The sequence below is a fragment of the Chlamydotis macqueenii genome, chromosome 3 (assembly GCF_036417535.1).
Source record: "Chlamydotis macqueenii isolate bChlMac1 chromosome 3, bChlMac1.mat, whole genome shotgun sequence".
NCBI classification, from domain to species: Eukaryota; Metazoa; Chordata; class Aves; order Otidiformes; family Otididae; genus Chlamydotis; species Chlamydotis macqueenii.
Genome location: NC_141558.1, coordinates 3,352,071 through 3,373,546, shown reverse-complemented (window position 1 = coordinate 3,373,546; position 21,476 = coordinate 3,352,071). Strand labels below are relative to the sequence as shown.

Genomic DNA, 21,476 nt, shown 5'->3' with positions numbered 1-21,476 from the left:
TCCCAAACCTTGATCCAATGTCTTACTTCTGCCAACATCCTTACACCCAGCAAGGAAACAAACTGCAGGTTGTATTTCTTTCTGCGCAGAGACCCAACTTAAGCAGCAAAGTGCTGGTAAGAAAGATCAGTCTACCAAGCAAGGAACCCTGCACACGTTACTTGCTTTTTGAAGTGAAAAGAGTAAATATCTATATCTTGAACATTGCAACATGTTTGTCTGCAGTCCTACGTCTAAAACAAACCCAGTGCCTCTGGCTTTAGATATAGATAATCTCCAATATCATCTTCAGCTACTTTCTCTCCTTCTCCCCCAGGCACTGGCAGATAAAGAGGCTGCTTAACACCCAAACACAACTGCAAAGGTTAACTGCAAGCCTATGCACTTCCTAAGTGGGGCGCACCAGGATAACGCTATTTTCACCTTTCATCTTTCAGGCCCCAGACCTTTAAGATGCTGCAAGGTCTGTCCCTGCGGGCAATAAAACTGAACCACCCTTGGCAACTCAGCTACGATCTCCAGGCTCTGATTTAGGCAGACCAGGCACCAACACTGGCCCGCCACAGCTTCAGGTAAACAGAAAGAGCAAAGCTGAGGTTAAAAATGATGAAATTGTCTGCTATCCCAACGAGCCAGAAGAGTTTCGTCACTGATATTTCTCATTACACGCATGCGGGAAAGAATTACAGATAAAACTATTGATCAAGAGCAGTCCTTTTCTGTCACAGCCAGTAACTAAACGGGCACTGTCAGTGCTTTAAAAAGCACAGCAGCTCCTATTTTAAGGCAGTAGTGCTATTTTACCAATGAGACCGTATTTCAACCTACTTGTGTATCTAACACATTCCCTAGCACTCCCCTTTTCAGGGAGGTTTTCCCCGAGTTTTAAGAAGGGCCTTCCCCTCTCAGAGCCACAAAGAAACCACATTTAGAACCCTGCATTTGGTCTTGCAAGCCCTGGCACCTGACAGCTAGCTTTTGCTTTCCAGTCTGAGGTCTGAAGACATTTTGAGGACGTGTTAGCCAAGTCAGCGGTATTTATGAAAGAAATGTCAGGTTAAAAGAGGTTACGAGCACTTATAAGGGATGAACAGGATTGCTCAGATAGAACTATGGGGAACAAAGATTTCAGGAGGAACCAGGACTGGACCAATCCCTGGGGAAGAACAAGGAAATGCTCTTGTCTTAATCTCTAAAGGCGAAGTGGGGTATTGGAAACTTGCAGATAAAAAAAGGACTTTTTAAAAGAGACTGTGTTCTCACTTTACTAGGCTACTAAACAGCATTTCAGATGGGCACATGGTAACCTAAACCTTCAATAAAACTAACTAAATTAAGTTGGTTGCATGAGATGTAGGAATATGCCTTAACTGAATGATCCAATACCTATTCTTAGTCAAGATTTCCTCCCTCAGGCCTGTACTTCTACAAATGCAAGCGTGACTTACTGGAGGAACACTCCTTAACCATGGTGAAACAGTATCTTGCATGGGTTCAAGCAAGCCAGTTCACAGCGGCCAGTTACTCACATTTATAGCAGAAAAAGAAGTATTTAACAAGCAAACTGTGACCAGTGAATGAGAAACAAGAGGCTTTCTGAAAAAAAAGATTTACCTGTCAATGCACTGAGCAGCTAGACAAGCAGCAGTTAGTATCTCCTTGACGTGAGTCAGCCAGTTGGAAGCTTCCAGTTTACTGAGCCAGCGGTCCATATTGTGCGACTGGTCGTTACAGGCTTCCACAAGTTTGATGAGGCTTTCCTGCAGAATATTAAACCTTTGGGAAAAGCAAAATGTAACTGAAAATATAAGGAGTGACATAGCAACCAGGACAACATGCTTACAGAAATATACTGATCTCAGAATAAAGCGCTATGATTTATATGCGGTTATTTCAAAAAGTATGACCCTCCAGAAGCCATGGCTCCTCATTCAGCAAACCTGTTTTCACCAGTAACACCAAGCCATGGCTAAATCCTGGCAGAATACCACTCTTTGGACACAAGTAGCTTCTTCTCTTTCAAAACAAATTGTTTCGTAAGGCATTACAACAGTATGGCCTTTTCCTTATCACACGCTGTGTGTGTTCAGCCATAGCTTACATTTTCCATGTAAAATGTGTTTCGGTACTCTCAGTCCCATTACCAAATACACGTGTGACTGCAACCTGGCACGGACGTTAGCAAGTGTCAGCCAAGCTCCAACTGCTGCACCTTCATTCTCTGCACTACACCAGAAGTTTTGGGGGAGTTTTAACCCATAGAGCTCCAACAGTAACCTGAAAGCCGTCCATCACAAAGACAACACCCCACTGTAACACAGAAAATGTTAAACTAGACTCAACTTATTGATGGAGAACCACACTAAGATTAGTTTGGCTAATTTCTTAGGAATGTAAGAAGAAAGGAAGAGGAAGGGAACACACTTTGGATCACTTCTGCAGTTCTTGCAATAAGTCCTCAAGGCCTGGAAAGTCGGTACTCAGCATGCAGCCAATATAACCAGATATGTCTCTGGTCTTATTTCACGCTACGCCTTCCAGGGGCACCGCACTACTGATGGATCAAACACCACTCAACGCTAACTCCAGCACATGCTCAGGTCTGAGAGGAGGCAGCTAGCAGACTAGATCTCAGAAAAGCTGACAAAGCCAAAGAATAATAATAGCATGAGATATTTAGCTTTTGTGTATTGCAGTTTATTCATTCCTCTCTAATTGATGCTTATGTTCACTTGTAAGACAATCAACATCAAATTTAAATCTCTATAAATTTTTAGAAGCAAAAACAAATACTTCAAAGCAATGGCCAGGGAATTCCTTACATTAGCTCCTCAAGAGCTGGCCTGTACAGTGATGAGGGGAGCTACTGCTTTCCAATAGCTCCAGTAACATTACTGGATATCTGTGCAGCAGGATTTCCCAAAACTAAGGCTTAAGAGCAGCTGAACAAGGTCAGAGCAAAAATCTATTTAACTTAGTAACTTGTCTCCAAATGACCAAACAATATTAGATGTCCAGAGAAAAGTACTGGATAAGAGGAGTGTGACTGCCACAGAACAAAGTCTCACCTGCAGAAGCTTCCTGGCAAGGGACTTGCTCATTTCTGTGCACTACTACAAAGGGGAACACAGGAAGGCTGGAGTAGAGCTGTAGATGGTCAGAGAAAGAGACGGCACAGGGAGATTGCCTGATGTCCAAAACCCGCAGCAGGTTGTTCAGAACAAGGAACCAAACACAGCTTTCCAAAGCCAAATACCTTTATCATCCACATACCCTGATTCTGACAAAAAAGGAACATGATCCTGCTGACAGGAATCAGGATACGTGGCCACTTCTTACAGAAACAAAGACTTTAAGGAGCTAGCGTGGCTCTGGCAACGCAACCCTACAAAGCTGAGCACAGAGGAGAGCCTGTGTGATTTTACCCACCTCTCAATACATTTGTGAATCCTCCTCCACTGGGGATAGTGTGCTTCTTGTTCAAAGCCCCCTCCTTTGGCCCTGGCCTGCTGGGCAACATTCAGGGACCTCGTATCAATGATGTAGCCGCGCTTGCCAGGCCGCAGCGTGGCGTTAATAAGCTTCTCATCTTCTTTACACCGTCTCCCATTAGTACCTGTAAGAGGCTGGCTGCTTCGCATCATGACCTGCGGGGACAAATAACCAGGAATTAGGCACTGGAAAGGTAGAGATTAAGACTGAAAGCCACCGATCACTTGAGCTCCAATACAAGAACCGGAGGTTTAAACTCACTATGCAAAGGACATCCCTCCACTGGAGGATTTCTTAGGGGTCTGTAAATAAAGACTGCAAACTGAAGCATTAGGTCACTGGGTCTCAATGCCAGGTACGCAGAATTGCTCTCTAGAGAAGAGCGCCACTGAAATTCACACAGGATACTCCTATTTTCCATAAAAACTCAGGTCATTGTAAGAATGCTTACAGGAGTGAGATAACTCTACCTTAAAAACCTTCCTCTAGGTTCTAGGGTAAAATTAAAGTGGGGCCCTCCTGGATCTCCAGTTCTTCCCTGTGGACTTGCACCAGCAAGTGCAGTTCTCACCCCACCGCACCTCCTACTTCCGTCTCCTTCAATTTTGATCCACCACATCTGGGCACAGAAACATCTCTCCGGTTCTTCCTACAGCTGCTGTTCTCCCTCACTCTGAGCCCTTCACAGTTCTTTCAAGTGTAATCCCTTGCAGTGACTGAATTTATTTAAAACACAAACTAGAAATTCTTGAGCTGAGCAATCATTTGGCAGGCCACTTTCTAAATTACAGACATCTCAGAGGCTTTATCTCTTTAATTATTCCTGTAGTACCACCTTTGTGAGCCACTGAACTGGCTTCCTGCTGATGGCTCCTTTATAAACCAACATTTTCAGGATTGTCATCAAGCTCTCTTTGCAACTCTGTTTTTAAAACACTCAAGTCATTCGTCTGTTAAAGATGCCTATGAGGTAGTTTTACCCAGTTGTTAGATTAATAAACCTTAGGTCCACAGATTTATTACCTGAGATTTCTCTTTAGTAAACGCCTTTCAACTCAGAAAGCATCCCAGCAGCTCAAATGATAACTAGAACATGAGGACGGCCAGTCAGCAACCCCAACTACACTTGTGAGCTCAGAGTCAGGAGAACAACGTGACAGAGAGCATTTCTGTCACAAGTTCAAGCACGCCAAGCCAAATGCCATATTCCTCACACTTGAAACCTGCACAAGTCAGAGGCAACTGAACAAATCTTCCTTCAATGGTTCCCACTCAAGCTGAGAAAAAGCAGAAAGCACGTCTTATGAAGTCAGTGGATGGCTGATTTTAAAGCAAAGCAAAAAACCCCAAAGCTACTACTAAGTCAGACTAGACATCCTCTAATTCAGGGCTTACAAATCTTGGCAGCAGGAGGTGAGAACATCTTAGAGCATTTGACTCAGAAGCCTGGATCAAGTTTACAAGTCACAGGTTGGACATCTCAAGATCCTCAGAACTGGTTACACCAGTAAGATATACAAAGCATAACCCAACAATTTCATGAAATTTGCATGGCAAGGTTTTGGTAGTGGATAGGCTACAGGGGTGGCTTCTGTGAGAAGCTGCCAGAAGCTTCCCCCATGTCCAACAGAGCTAAGACTAGCCAGCTCCAGGATGGACTGGCTGTTGGCCAAAGCCAAGCCCAACAGCAATGGTGGCAGCACCTCTGTGATAATATATTTAAGAAGGAGGGCAGGGGGAAACTGTGCAAGGGCAACTGCAGCAGGAAAAAGGAGTTAGAATATGCGAGGGGGAGAAAAAAACAAACAAACAAACAAAAACTCTGCAGGCATCAAGGTCAGTGAAGGAGGGGGAGCAAGTGCTCCACACTGGAGCAGAGATTCCCCTGCAGCCTGTGATGACGACCATGGTGGAGCAGGCTGTCCCCCTGCAGCCCATGGAGGCCCACGGAAGAGCTGAGATCCACCTGCAGCCCGTGGAGGACTCCATGCTAGAGCAGGTGGATCCCTGAAGGAGGTTGTGACTGACCCTGAGGGAAGCTCAGACTGGAGCAGGCTCCTGGCAGAACCTGTGGACCCATGGAGAGAAAAGCCCAAGCTGGAGAAGGTTTGCTGGCAGAACTTCTGACCCTATGGGAGATCCATGCTGGAGCAGTCCATTCCTGAGGGATCGCATCCTGTGGAAGGGGCCCATGCTGGAGCAGTTCATGGAGCATTTTCTCCTGTCGGAGGGACCTCATACTGGAGCAGGGGAAGAGTGTGAGGAGGAAGGAGTGGCAGAGACAAGGTGTGATGCACTGAACAGCCCCCATTCCCCATCCCCTTGCACTGCTCAGCAGGAGGAGGTAGAGAATTCAGGAGTGAAGGCAAGCCTGGGAAGAAGGGAGGGATGAGGGGAAAGTGTTTTAAGATCTGGTTTTGTTTTCCATTACCATACTCTGATTTGATAGGTAATAAATTAAATTAATTTCCCCAAGACAAGTCTGTTTCTGACCTCTCCTTGTCCTTATCTCAACCCATGAGCCTTGCGTTACATTTTCTCTCCCCTGTTCAGCAGAGGAAGGGAGTGACAGAGCAGCTTGGTGGGCACCTGGCATCCAGCCAGGGTCAAGCCACCACAAGCGCGTTTCTTAATTACAGCGTATCAGTCACTCCATTAGATTTTGGCTGGTTGAGAGGTGGTAAAGTCTGCGCAACAGCAAAAATTTGCCGCTCCTGAAACACGTTATACTGACAGGCTCAGAGAACAGATTGTTCCGATTGCTCGTTCAACGGTTACACAGCAGAAGTGCTCCTGGCTCTGGGAACACTCACTGTCATCACCACTCTGTTACGAAGGAGACGGTCCACCACCCAGAGACAGTACAATGCGGTTTCTGCCATCCTTTCGGCGTGAAGCCTCTTGGCAGACAAAGCAAGCGAGGGTGCCAGCGGTGGCTTTACAAGTCTCATCTTGCTCTTACTGCTGTGAGCAAGCTCATGCCACATCCACTCCCAAATAAGCTATTTCTAGGATGGAGATCACTCATTCCATCACCCAGAACCAGTTTCTCTGCATATACTTAGTAAGCTGGAAAAATAAAACAAGCAAGCATCTTACAAACTGTATTAATTCTAGAGCAAAAGTTGTTCTTTCATTAAACAGATTCACAGGCTTCCTTCAGGTACAACCATTCCTGAAATGCCGCTTACCATCCCGTTCTTCTTATGGTAATAGCTGAGGACTGGGAAACGACTGCCGTGGCGAAACATGGCAACTTTCCGAAGCGCTTCGTCATCGATGGATTTAGGGACAATGACAACCGGAGGGTAGGAGGGACAAACAGAGAATTCCTTATTGATGCAGCTTAGACGCCATTCATCTGTCTGAAAAAGATAAACCAGTACGTTACTGTTACGGCACAACACGCTGAAGAGGAACTTTCATATCCAGAACCAAGCACGCACAAACAGAGTAATATCGGTGATCTATTCCATTTGCATCACAGATTAAAGCTCAGTTGCCTCTATTGGCATAAACACTTTTGTTCATCCACGAATCCAGACTCTCGGCAACAGCATCATTATTCTAATCAGTCAGATTAAATCCAGCACCGTGTCCTGTCTCTCAACAAAAGTGTGGCCAAAGAGACGCTATTCAAGAAGAACAAACCTGGCCACTCTCTGCAGCGCACCGCTCTTCCCCTACCTCTCAGGTGTTGTGTTACAGATACTAGAAGGTATATCCCTGCCTGGTTCATTTAGTATCCATTTATAGGTCTATTGACTGATTATTTTTCCCCCCACACACCTCTTGATGCTGCCTGCAATAGTTACATCTTGTTCCAGCAGCTCCTAGAAGCCCATTACCCAGTGTGCACATAATTATTTCCGTCACCTGCAAACTTCATCAGCTGACTGGCTGTTGAGCTGCAGGATTTGCTCAACAACCCTTCCCGATCTGGTTGATCCACGTCCTCAACAAACAGCACAAAATAAGCCCAAGTGGTCAGAAATATTGTATTTGCAGCTTTTAATTATTCACAGACACAGCAGGTAGCGTGTCTGCAGTACGCATTCCAACGTAACTTACTGCACTTGCAGACAGCTTCAACCTCATAACAAGTAAAAGCGTGGTATGTCTCGGGGAGACCTCAGAACAGAAATGTATTCCTACATCAGCAGATTTATGGGAAAGAAGGTTGATTTAGATGCAGGTAACATCTGCTCAAACCTCTTGTCTGTGCTGAGAGCAGAGCTAGTAGCACTGTCCACAAGACAAAGGTGGCCAAGAAAGGCAAGAACGCCCACCAACTCCAGACAATAAAGCTGCTTTGAGGTTAAAATTGCAGTGTAACAGTTCCAGCTTGGTTCTTTTGAATGGGCTCTGCTTTACATAAACCACTACTGCTGTTCCTCCAAAAGCACCTCCTGGAACCAGCACAGCATCTAAGCACAAAGGTCTCGCCATGAACTCCTGTTATACAATTTTTCGGCTTCCGACAGCCAAATACTTGTGAAAGAAGTGCTGAATATTGACACCCTGCACCCTCACAGGCACTTGGCATGAGAACTCAGGCTACTTGATACCCAGGGTCAGACACAGAACTTGGCTCCATCTCAGGCAAAATCAAAGGTCAAGAAGCAGCCTCACTGATGAGGAGTCCTCATGTACTGAAGTCGAGCCTGGAACAGCTGACACTGCCCTAAACTGCAGCTTCAGACAAGCCCAGCCTTCATGGAGGGTTTGCTGCTCCTGGGTTGGTATCACACCACTGCCTCCTGCGTTAAGGACACCATCCAGGTACATCAAATGGCCACGAGGCATAAACTTTCCCCAGGGGCACACAGCAGAACCTCGCCCAAAGTTCGGCAGGGAGCTGAGCTCACGGTCCTCGACAGCAGGACGGTGGTTGGCTGGGCACTCTTCAGTCAGTGCATCCTTATCCTGTACACCTTACGGCCAACAAACCCACTGGCAGAAGCCTTGGTGGGGAAAAATGACCCAGAAGCCTCTACAACATGTTTTGATTTTAACAGCAGCATTAAATTCTTAAAAGTAGCAGCAGAATGACAGTCAAGTTTGCCTGTAAGAGCTCCAGACACAAAGAAGTTAAAATGAAATATAAAAAAACTTTTTGAAGAGGAACAGGCTGCTGCTATCAAGGTGTTTTTTGGAATTTTTTTTTATGGTTCCTATGCATTGATATGACACAGGCATGAGACAGCAAACAAGACCTTAAGTAACTCCTCAGCTGAGGCATTTTCAGTACAGACTGGGAAGCATCTGTGTGGCACTGCAGTAGGCAGAGATCTCATACAGATGCCATAAAAAAAACTCTGCTAATTTGTGTTCAAACTAAGTTTCAGCTAGACAAAAAGGCAGGGGGATAAAGCAGGTATCACAGAAAGTAAGAGAAAAGCATGACAGTTAAATTAGGCAGTAACAGAATACACAAAACCCCACGCCAATTCAGGAAGGTTGGTTTAGCATACGTTAATTCCACAGCTCTGATCAGAAGTAGGTCTCTCTTCCTGTCTCCTCTCTTCCAGAAGCTTACAACTTCTTACCTGGTTAAATAAATCAATCTGACTGGTTCACCGGTCGCACGGAAAACTAGGATCAACTTAGAAAGGGGTTCTGACAATGAAGTCGTTCTATCGGATTAACAAGCTGATCTGATTCACAACACTATTTCAGCAGCAGCAGATCCAAGGCATGGGACGTGGGATGTGTGGCGCAGGAGCCAGCGAAACTGCCCCTTTTGGTGGCAGCCTAAGAAAAAGATGTTGGGAAAGGTGCACGTTGTGCCCATTATCACCAACAAAACCAGCAATTGCTACCTGCATTCTGCAGCCTACTCAGAGTCTTGCACCGTCCCTGCTGTAAGCTCATTTCATTATTCATTAGCGTCAGAACAGCTTCTCTGAACATTTTTTTTTTTTTTTAATAAAAAGCAGAGGTCCTCCCAGATGCAAAGTTAAATTGCCTCCAGCAATCTCATCTTAGGCAGAGAGGAAAGATCTGGATCACATAAGGGAGGCTGGCTAGTCACAGCTCATGCTTTGAATGCACCAACAGTGGTATTTTTAATAGCTTTTTGGGGTGTCTACATCAAATTACAGTAGATTTCACACGATGGTGTGTGATCTGTTTACAATGAAAAGAATATGCATGGATATAGAACAGAACTGATAAACACCTTACGGGCACAGAGAATACAGAGAAAGCAAAAAATCAAACTGTGGTGTGCTTTTTGAGAGACTGGCTGTCGCTGACATCGCCAGGTTGAAAAGGAATGGAAGAATATTGACTTGATTTATCTCCCACCTTGGTAATTTAACGCTACCCATAACCTCCTCTCCTCAGCATTTATAACATGAGACAGACGATACTGTTATGGCATCCAGTTATAATTTACTGTTACATGGGAAGGAGGAAGAGAGCAGCAGCAATTAGCACCATTTGTCTCCTGTAGCACAGCTACTTTCTGCAGAGAGCCAGTTAACCTCTGCAATGCCAGTTTCGGACTGCTAAAATATACTCCAATATGAATCGCACGACAGCGAAACCCAACAGTGTAACGCTCTTCTTGGCTTTTGCTTGGGGTACATCTGCAACTGGGAAGAAAAATTTGCCATTACTAATTGGAAGAGCGAGGGAATAGCAAACAAACTATGTGCAGCAGCAGACACAGACACATCTGCAGTAAGGACTGCGGTGAAAGAGAAGAGGTGGATCTCATCTTCAGACATCACCAGAAAAGTATGCTGCATGAAACTCAGAGAAAGTACAAAGTTAACATTTACTTCTCCCAATAAGAGATCTGTACTTCAGGGAATCAGGAAAAAAAAAAAGTTAAGTCCAGTTAAGGATGGAAGCAGCAAAGGACTGCAGGATAAGCAGAAAGGGGAGGAGAGGACTCCCAGGAAAGACAGCAGTCAGAAGCATTTTCTTAAACACAGTGCAGGATTAACTCTTACACTTCTACTTTTCTTGTCCTAGTACTTGCTTAGAGATACTGATTTTCAAATGTTACTGAAAGGCTAAAACAAGTTATCCTTCCTTCCCAAACTTATAGTTGCTAGGAGAGGCCATTTTCCACAAAAAAAAAAAAAAACTGTGAAACAATTCAAGCTCTACTAATACGCCTTAAAAGAAAAATCAAGAAACCAGCAGGGACACCTTGAAGGATCCTGCAAAGCAGCAATGACAGAAGCCATTCTGGAACAGGCAGAAGGTAACAAGCCCCGTTAGCGACAGATTGCGCGTGGACAAGCAGCATAACAACAGATGCAAGCAAAGATTGATGCTTGTCTGGTATGAGCAGAATATGGGCTCTCCACACCATCGCAAACTGAGCCCAAAAGCAGAAAATTCAGCTTTTTTTAGAGCGCTCCAGCACAGAAGATAAAGCACAGCTGAACTGTCCAGAATCCTGAGCGCTTTCCTACAACAAAATACAAGGCGGGAGAGGAAAAAAAAGAAAAGAGAATGAAGCAAGTTAATTTTGTGGCAATTAAATACCTTCATGTTAATTATGGAGTTAGTGTACAAATTTCTCAGGGCCTCTACACTTAACTTGAAGAAGAAACTGAATTTCTAGAGTTACAGTTTGCAGTATCCTGCAGTTGTAGAACTTGTTAGAAGAGAAACCTATTAACTCTTCTCTGACTCCTCAGAAAAAAAAATATGAAAACCTTTGCATATACCCTAATTCCACTCAGCCACTCTGGTTATGCAGGAGCACAGTGAAGATTTTTTTTTTTTTTTTACAGACATTTCACCTGACATCACATATGACCAATCCAGATCTCACATACTATGCAGTGCTTCAACCAAAAACACAGCACAACCAAAATCTGGGTAAGTAAATATTAGTTATCCTGTGCATCTTTTACTCCATTCATACATTTGTCTATAGTATCTTTGAAGTCTCATCTCACAGAACAAGAATCTGGAGCTCACAGGCACTGCAGAGTTTTTGTGTGACATTCAGTGAAACGTTGAGCTTAATTCTTCCTATGACTTAATTCTCAGCTGAACTACTCTGTGGATATGTTGGATTTATCACAACAGCAGTTCAGCACACTTGACAAAAGCCCTGCTGATCTGTGCTGTAAGCTATTCCCAAAAAAACCTAAACAGGCAGCACGTGTGCCAACAGCCATCAGCAAATGACAGCCCACTGAAACTTATTAGTTCCTCCAATTTCTTTAGATCAAATGAAGTCATCTGCCTTCACAGTTCTTCCCTCAACATCTTCACAGACTAAACGCACAAATGTTTTGATAGTACAGCAGCCTTCCTAAGCCTGGAGCTGAGCTGCAAGGGTAGAGTGCTTGAGTGTCTGCTGTCAAATTCTAGGGGCAATGCTAGAGGAAACTTTCACAGAATCACAGAAGGGTTTGGGTTGGAAGGGGCCTTCAAAGCCCACCCAGTCCAACCCCCCTGCAAGGAGCAGGGACATCTCCAACCACATCAGGTTGCTCAGAGCCCTGGCCAGCCTGGCCTGGAATGTTTCCAGGGATGGGGCATTCACTGCCTTTCTGGGCAACCTGGGACAGTGCCCTACAACCCTCACTGTAAAAAATTTTTTCCCAATATCCAATCTAAATCTACCTCCCTCTATTCTGAAACCATTACCCCTTGTCCTGTCCCAACAGGCCCTGCTGAAGAGTCTCTCCCCATCTTTCGTGTAGATCAGTGCATTGGAGTGAAAACGCTTGGAGTGAAAACATGCAGACAGGATGTGTGTTGGGAGAAAAACATATTTGGCACAACATAAGCCAAAATAAGCAGATAAATTATTATTATTATACAATAATAACATAATATATTATCTAATTTTTTAATTTGTTACCTAACAACTTAAGATTTTAACTTCTATCGTTTTACTTCGCCATTATAGAACGCATCAGATTTGTTTTAAAACAACTCTCCCGCACCAGACAAATGTGGAATTAACACATCACTAGAGCTGCACTGTGGGTGAAATGCAGTTTTTGACAAGTTGTTACCATGTTGGGGAAGGTAAGGCATACCAGATCTAGACGGATGATTTAATGGAGAGGGAGGTAACCTTCCGAATTCCACTCGCTTGACTTACGGGACAAGAAAAATAAATCAGCCATTTACTTGTTCTAGCCTGTCACATAAGAAAGTTTAATTACAGAACAAGAAATATTTGGTCAACAGTATTTTTATCTGTTGTTCAGGAGAAGCCATTTGAACATGGCTTTTGACACCATTTCTTTTAAAAGGAGTTACGTCTGAAGTTTCAGCTTAAAAGCCAAGAATTAATCAACAGCTGTTAGACGTGCTTATTTTAAATAAATGAATTATTGCCCTTAAAATATAATGCTGTAAAGTAATTAGGTTTTTAAATGTAAGCTTTCCAAGGAGCATATGTTCAGAAAGCCAAGAGATGCACAAATAAGCTATCAATGCATTTTTAAACTGCTGAAATTAAAAAAAAAAACAAAACAAATCACATCAATGGATCCACATTCGCACCTGCGTGCTGGTAAATACAACTATCAGAAGTGGTTTTATTCCTGAAAGCTAAAAAGCATTTCAGCTACACATAGAAAGGAAAACATGAACAGAAGCAGAACCATCTCCTGCAATCTTTTATTGAGCTTTAAGGGATTTCCTGCTGCTGCCTTCAATCCTGCCCTCACGTCCTCCCTTCTCACCAGATAGCACTTGAGCTTCTTGCCTTTTGATTCTCACTGAGATGCCGGCAAGCTTCCTCTGCTGAGCTGGGAAAGCATCTGCTGCTTTGCCTTTAAACAGGAGAACACTGATCACATCAGAGTTCAGTTTGACTTCCCCAGCTGAAATTAAAACCAAAACCGTGGTCTAGTTATTGTAACAAGATCCCTCAACTCCTCTAATTTTCCAATGACTTCATCATATGAACCTAGTCAAGCTAATCATATTATTCAGTCATTAGTCATAAACAGGAAGTGATAAGTGCTGCAGACAAGCTGGGTTGCAGATAAAAGGGAAAAAAAAAAAAATCAATGTTCTTTGATGCTGTTCTAATGGATGTGGTCTCAGAAACCTACGACGCTGCAGTAAGCGCGTATATTTGATGTGAAACAGACTTGGAACACAGAGATGCTAACTGCTGAAACAGGTAGGCTCCTGCAACAGAGCCAGTTCCCACCATATCGAACTCAGCTTCCTAAAATGAAGTTTGAGTAACAGACACAACAGGCAACGACACAAGAATGATTCCTACCCTACAGGTACCAAAACAATATCAACCCATGTTCATAGCACTTGGAAGAATACAACTGAAAACTCCCTGCTGAAAACTCCTCAGCACGGACTGGAGTGAAGAGTATTTCAAACTGGGCATGTAACTACTGTCATCTTCCCAGACAGTAAAAAAAATAATCCTTAGCAGCTTTTTTTTTTTTAGAACAATCTCATTTCAAACAAAGGGTTGACAAAGATTCCTCCCACTCCACTTCAGATGCAAAGTTAGCTAGAATAAACCCAGGCCAAAGGTCTTGCATTTTTTTCTTACACTGAGTGGGTTCACCCCCAAAGGACAAGAACATTTTCTACCTTCCTATCGCCCCAGGTAACTTTTAAATGGGCCTCAAGACTCAATTTGTAGAAGGTTAAACACAAGTGCTAAACAGGAATATTTAGCACATAACCAGAAATGCCTGATGTTTGCAGAATGAATATTTGAACAACGCTCACTTTCCACCCAGGTACGGAACAGCTTTTTTTCACCACCCAGGGTTTCCACTCCAGACACTACTGGGTGAAACACTTCACAAACTACTTGCACAAATACATCCGGGTGCCTGCAGAAATCCTTACCACTGAACTGAGGAGCTCAAATTCTTGGTCAGGTAGAAAAGAGCGCCAGCCATCTTCACCAATTTCAAACATGGGCCGGTAGAAGAAGGGATACATGAGAGTGACAGAATCCAAGGTGGAAAGTGCCTGTGCAGATGAGAGAAATAAACTAAATTCATTCAAATTGCTATTTTATTCCCCAAAAAAACCCATGGCAAATAGTGTTTTGCTCTAATATTGGTGATGCAAACTTAAACCACCCAAAAATACATCAGCCATTAAGCTTGAAACACTAAGCTACCTGCAGGGTACTTGAACAGATACAAAAAACAGCAGCACAAACAAGAGCAGATGACAACAGACAACCTAACTGCAACTGGGGGTTTGTACAAAGAGCATCATTTCTGCAGGCTACACCGTGTAACAGCACCAAAGGGCGAGAAAGATGCACGCTAAACAGGTATAACTAACAGGACACGTCCTACGTGGCATTTATCTGACTGCTAACAGAGTTTAAACTCAAGAAGTCACTTAATGTTGTTTTGAGACACATGAAACTCAACCGGCCTGATTTGGGTTGGCCTCCTCGTGCTCCAGCATAATGCTATGGCAAGATATTTGATCAAGAAAAGATTGTTTTTCTTAAAAAAAAAAAACCTACAAGCAACAAACAATGTTTTAACAGCTGAAAAGAAATATCCCACCATTCTCATTCGCCTTCCAGAACAACAATGAATATCTTCATAACTAGGAAAAAAAAGCTGTGAAGGTTGGGGTCTGATCAAGACTTGAGAACCCAGGCGTTATTTACCAGTATGAATTCTTACCTCTACAGAGCTAGCAATGTTCAAACACTCCTCCATTCCAGGTATATCCAGCTGAATAATTCGCAGATCTTTGCATTTTATAACAATGGTACCCAATGAGCCCACAAACCTACAGCAAGATATGGAGAAAGAGCCTCTTAGGAACGGGATCTTGTAAGGTATGACAAGGTATTACAGCTCTTCCCACAACAAATGCCTACAAGACAAGATTCTGTTAGTAGTAATTTGTCTGCAATATCACCTTTTAAAAAAAAAAAAAAAACCCAAAACCCAAACACAACAACCCCTCTATTCAGTATTTGCAAGTTGTACACTTTTTTTTTTTAAATACCATCCTTGTGATATGGCAGTGAGTGGAAGCAGAAGCATTACAAGACACAGAAGTGAAAGTTTTCCTCCCAGCTTTGCTTTAAAATGTGAAAGAAAAGATGCGTTCGAGTATTTTCTGATAATACTGGAAGTTGCAGCTGGAAGTTCCCAGTTTCATTCAAGTAATGCACCGATACTTTGAGGATTGCTAAAAACATTCCATTTTCAGTCTGGTTACATTACAACCCTTTGTTTTTAACAAGAAGGTTTGGTTTCCGATACCTGCAGTCCCACAGAGACCTTTGCTTTGCAGACCTCAGAGAAGTTCAGGTCTTATCACTGCTCGTTACAGTACAAATCAACTTAGGAAAAAAAACCTGCAGATGACAAAACAAAACCGGCACACAGACGCCCTCTCCAGTCTTCCGCACGTACCTGAAAGGAGGAAGGTGCCTGGGCAGAAACTGAGTGTTTTCTTTATGTTAACTACCCACTAGCATCCACAGAAATGCCGCAGGTTTGAGTTCACAAAGCACTGAACTAAGGAAAAGCACCACAGCAGCGCTCGCAGCAGCCAAGGGCAATGCAAGAAGCAGAAAGCAGGCAGGAGCTGAAGGACCAAGCGTCAGTCCCTCGTGGCCTAACCCTCAGCGAGAGCGGGCACGCACAAGGGCAGAGCTGCACACGCTCCAAGAGGAGACCTGTTGCTAAACTCAGAGTTGCTCCACCTGTGCTGCAAAAGGCGCCTGGAATTTATTTCAGAATTATTATTACAGCTGAAATGTCACAGAATCACAGAATGGTTTGAGTTGGAAGGGAGCGTTCAAGGCCACCCAGTCCAACCCCCCTGCAAGGAGCAGGGACATCTCCAACCACATCAGGTTGCTCAGAGCCCCGGCCAACCTGGCCTGGAATGTTTCCAGGGATGGGGCATCCACCGCCTCTCTGGGCAACCTGGGACAGTGCTCCACCACCCTCAGCGTGAAAAATTTCTTCCTAATATCAAATCTAAATCTCCCTCCCTCTATTTACCCCTCGTCCTGTCCCAGCAGGCCCTGCTGAAGAGTCTCTCCCCACCTTTCCTGCAGCCCCCTTTGGGCACTGGGAGCCGCTCTCAGGTCTCCCCGGAGCCTCCTCTTCCCCAGGCGGAACAGCCCCAGCTCTCTCAGCCTGTCATTATTTATTTGTTCTGTGCAGACAAAGGTTAACATGCAGGACCATTATAATTTGGGCAGTGCTGAAGGAAGAACTACAGGCATTTTGACAGAACAGTTCTGCAACTCCAGCAGAACCAGCCCGCGCATCCTTTGCCCTTGTTGCAGCGCTGTTTCACAGATCCCCAGGGTAATAACACAGTGCAGCTACAAGGCATCACCAGGACTGTGTTTCCTTTCCACGTTGTTTTAAGCAAAAACACAGTAAAAGATCACCAGAGACCTTTCCACCTCTCCACAAACCCTACAGGTCACACCGGAGTCGCTTAAAAAGATACAAATATTTAAGCAGCAGTTTGATGACGAGGAGATAATTAGGGAAAACACTGTTGTGTACAGAAGACACTCGTCTCGTGAAACATGAAAGTGAGAGAAGAGATTTTACGATGCTGGCACAACGTCACAGTTGTTTTGCACGAATAACCTGAAGCGGTGCCAAACTGGACCTTTCTACAACCTTTACTGGTTTAAGGGCGTTGTTATTCTGTTCTCTCCAGCACTGAGAGGAACGTGCTGTTATCCTTTTATACGGCAGAGTTTCATTGCAGTTACAGCCACACAAAGCTACTCTCAGGGAGGGAAACGTCTCCTCTAGAGACCTTCTGCAAACCAGGGCTGGCAGTAAGGGCCGTGAGTATCTGCAGGTGTAGCTAACGCTGTTAGAAATCATGCGCTGAGACAGCAACGCTCCGCTCCCCCATCGTAACTTAAAACATTCCTCGCTCACTTGACCTTAACTTCCATTGTAACTGCAACTAAACTCACTAAAAAAATTTTTAAAACACAAAAGCTTGTCCACAATAATGTTTAAAACAGAGTTATGACCGCTTTAGCACAAGCAATAAGGAGGAGGAGGCGGCCAAATCAGCCCAATGACTGAGCAGTACGAGGTGGGAACCCATTTCCTCAGGCTTCCACCGTCCTGTTCCTCTTCGCTCGCAGGCCTCTCTCAGAAACGCCCAGAGAAATCAGGAACAAACTTAATCAGCGCCCAGCACTTCATCCCGTCTCAGATCCTGAGGCAACCTGATATTTTTAATTGCCGCAACTTGATTTTTCCAGTCTTGCCAGCAGAAACGAAATCCATTCTTCCAGGTTGCTTTAAGAGGCAAGGAAAACAGGGGGCTGACTTTGTATTTAACAAAAAAAATAATAATAAATAAATAAAATATTATGAGTAAAGTGAGAAGAGGACCAAGGTGAGGGAGCAGAAGACATTGAATGGGTGAGGTGGGACTGCCACGCAACGAGGGCGGCGTGACGCGTAAAGCAGATGGATAAATCTCTGAAGTCCCGGCAACAACAGGGGACGGGCAAGAATAAAATGGAGTGCTGTGCTGCAGCTTTACCACGCCGTTCAAGCGTTATTGATTTCCATCAGCAGCTGGAGGAGCAAGGGGATGACGCTGTTGAGCGGCGGGAGACTGATCTGGGGCTGAGAAAGGCTGGAGCGCGCTTCTGCCATCAGCTTGGCTGGGTGACCCGAGGCAAACCACTTCAGCAGTGCCTCGGCCTCGATTTCCATTGAACAGTGGTAAAGACGCGTCCTTTCTAAAGCGTTTCTGGAGCCACTGATGAAATTCACCGAACATTTGACACTGAGCACTGCTGACGAAGGCATTTAAACGTAAAAATTCCAACTCTATACATGACCAGAAGACCCACCTTAAAACACAGCAGGCAAATATCAACTTCCAAACAGAACGAGAATCAGTTTGTAAATAGCAATATTTCGCCCTGCGCTCTGACTATTTTCCTCTCCAGACCTGGATTTGAGACAGCCGAGGCGCGAGCCAGTCTTGACAACCGCTTTTCAACTCGGGAGACACAAACAATTGGGTAGGGGCAGGCAGGGAAATCGGGAGGCATACCTTTTTTCAATGGAATCGATGTTGGAGTGCAGCAGCCACAGCTCCTCAGCGTTATCTTGACGCCGCGAAGAAAAAATGAGATGATGGCCGGTCAAACACAGCGTCCCCTCCACCGCCAGGTAGAAAGGGCGGTGCAGGACCACGTTGTCCGCTCGAGGGGTCTTGATCAGCTCGGCAAACTCCATGCTCGCTAGCAAAAGGGGAACGAGCCTGGGGAGGCCTTCGCCACACAAAAAAAAAAAAAAAAATCGGTGGGGAAACGGGGGTAGCGTCAACAACACTCACAGGGACGCGATGGAGAAGCTTGGGGAGGGCCTACAGCCGATGGGCAGCCCTGTACCACGCCATCGAAGGCTCTCCGGGGCATGACCTAAGGGCCGACGGCGTCTCTCGGCACGCTGGAGGAATCCAGGCCGGTCCCGGGCAGGGGGAAAGGGGAAAGGGAAGGGAGGAGCGGGGGGACACCACAACCCCCGCCCAGAGAAGGCCGGTGCCTGACCCAGCGGGTCCCGGGGGGCGGCTCAGGGAGGGGAGCCGGGGTCGGGGGGGAGACCCCCGGCGCTGACAAAGGGAGAGGCAGGGCAGCGCGGGGGTCTGGCGGGCACCGGGCGGCGAAGGAGGGAGCAGCGCTCGGGCCGGGCCGGGCCGAGCCGAGCCGCCCCACGACCCCCGGCCCCGCCGCTCCCAGGAGGCGCCCGGCCCAGCGGTACCGCCCGGAAGCTGGCGAGCCCTTCCCCGGATGTTGAGCGCTCACGTGATCCACCAGCTCCAATCCTCGCCCTCCCTTACCGGAAGCGGTGCCGCCGCGAAGGGCCCGGCACACCCCACGGCTCAACGACAAGCGTTCCGCCGCCTCGAGGCCGACTTTATGAGAGGTGGGCGGGGTGGGAGGAGGGGCGGGGTGGAAGGGGCGGGGCCTTAGCGGAGGGGAGCCAATGGGAAAGGGCAACGGGGGGGACGGTGGGCGGGGATTGGGGAAAGCGGCGCAGGGCGTCCCGTGGCACCGGTAGCGCCGTGCAGCCGGTGCGGAGGGCGGGGGGCGGGGGCTGTGCGCGGGCCGGGGCGGTGCTCGCGGGGCTGTTGCTGTGCGGGAGCAGAGCGCCGGGCACCGCCGGAGTCCCCTCCCAGAGCCACCGGACGGTCTGCGTGGGAAGGGCCCGTTCAAGCCCACCCAGCCCAGCCCCCCTGCAAGGAGCAGGGACATCTCCAACCAGATCAGGTTGCTCAGAGCCCCGGCCAACCTGGCCTGGAATGTTTGCAGGGATGGGGCATCCACCGCCTCTCTGGGCAACCTGGGACAGCGCTCCACCATCCTCAGCGTGAAAAATTTCTTCCTAATATCTAATCTAAATTTCCCTCCCTCTATTTACCCCTCGTCCTGTCCCAGCAGGCCCTGCTGAAGAGTCTCTCCCCACCTTCCCTGCAGCCCCCTTTGGGCACTGGGAGCCGCTCTCAGGTCTCCCCGGAGCCTCCTCTTCTCCAGGCTGAACAGCCCCAGCTCTCTCAGCCTGGCCTCACAGCAGAGCTGCTCCAGCCCTCTCAGCATCTGTGTGGCCTCCTCTGGACCCTCTCCAACAGCTCCACGTCCTTCTGCTGTTGGGGGCTCCAGAGCTGGACGCAGCGCTGCAGGGGGGTCTCACCAGAGCGGAGCAGAGGGGCAGAATCCCCTCCCTCTTGGTGGGGTGGCCTCCATCTCACTGAAGGTGCTGTGGGCAGTTATATTTATTAAGAGCATCTTCAACAGAATCACAGAATGGTTTGGCTGGGAAGGGACTGTTCAAGGCCACCCAGTCCAACCCCCCTGCAAGGGACAGGGACATCTCCAACCACATCAGGTTGCTCAGCGCCTCATCCAACCTGGCCTGGAATGTTTCCAGCGATGGGACATACTTGGCTGAAGAGCGAAGCAAAGGCTTCAGCCTCATGGGCAGCAGAGAAACAACACTGTCACCTCAGTGAAGGAAGGAAAAAGAAAAATTGGGCAGTGGTTGCACACCCTGTGACTAATTATAAACCCAGTGCTTCCCCCACATTAGTCCTGATGACTCTGCAGTCCCCAGGCGATGTGTGGAAGTGGATCATCTCTCTCTCAGCTCAGAAGAAAAAAAAAAAGCATCCAATATAGTCCCCAAATCGAGGATATTTCAGATGTTGCACTGACAAAAAGGAGCAAGAGGTGCTTTAGAAATGTGCCTAAGAGGAGCGACTGGCACTCAGATGGGTTTCACTGCCTGCCTTTTCCTGTCTTTTTGCCGTGTGCTTGAGGGAAAATGAACTGCTCTGTGGCAAAGCTGAAAGACTTGTACTCAAAAAAAACTTGGTTCAAATCTCATTTCTTCCAGAGAAACCTCTGAATATGGCAGTGAGAGTCATCCTGCTCTTTTGGACTCATTTTCCATCCTGTAAAATAAGGATTGGTAATGTTTGGAGCAGGCTCCATCCCCTCCTGTATTTCAACACTGAATACAGTGCAACCCTGATATCGGTCAGTAAATGTTACTACAATCTCCTGAAGAGTACGACATGTCTCTTGTGCAATAAAACCCCACTAGCCTGACAGCTTTTTCAGTTGGTCCTGGACAAATTATCCTTGTCCTGCATTACCAAACCCACAGCTACCACTCCCCACTCAAGGAGAAAAAATCCAACGCACCGGCTGAGCTGTGCACGCCGACATTTTTAATATCACCTCATGGCAAGGGGGTACAGACTTCTCTACATGCACAGGTATTTGTGAGGATGCATTTGGTTCATAATGACAGAGAACGGGTAAATCAGGGCTCACCAGCTGCCATGTGCTCTAAGCTCTTACTTGCTCTGATAAAGTCTCCTAAGAAAAAGCATCCCTGTCAAGCAGGAGTAGTGTGTACATCTAGAAAGTGTCCAAGCAGAAGGAAATAAGGAAATCCAGGCTGAGCAGAGAATAGATTGCGAGCGGCCCTGAGGAGAAGGACTTGGGA

At 46.3% G+C, this 21,476-nt stretch overlaps 1 protein-coding gene across 5 annotated transcripts in view; it reads right to left on the bottom strand.

The window, feature by feature from the left end:
- MTMR9 (myotubularin related protein 9) overlaps positions 1-19,227 on the bottom strand; it is a 28,229-nt gene extending 9,002 nt beyond the window's left edge. For 4 of the 5 annotated variants that reach the window (XR_015258076.1, XM_086744004.1, XM_086744006.1 and 1 more), the window contains exons 1-6: positions 18,517-19,227; positions 15,123-15,231; positions 14,317-14,442; positions 6,684-6,857; positions 3,430-3,647; positions 1,615-1,776 (exon numbers count right to left, since the gene is read on the bottom strand). Coding sequence is in view for 4 of the 5 variants with exons in the window: in XM_086744004.1 (XP_086600130.1) it covers positions 1,615-1,776; positions 3,430-3,647; positions 6,684-6,857; positions 14,317-14,442; positions 15,123-15,231; positions 18,517-18,701 (974 nt within the window). In the remaining variant the exon portion in view is untranslated. The remainder of the gene's footprint in view (positions 1-1,614; positions 1,777-3,429; positions 3,648-6,683; positions 6,858-14,316; positions 14,443-15,122; positions 15,232-18,516) is intronic. The other variant, XM_086744005.1, reaches the window with a different exon arrangement.
- Between the last annotated feature and the right edge of the window lie 2,249 nt (positions 19,228-21,476).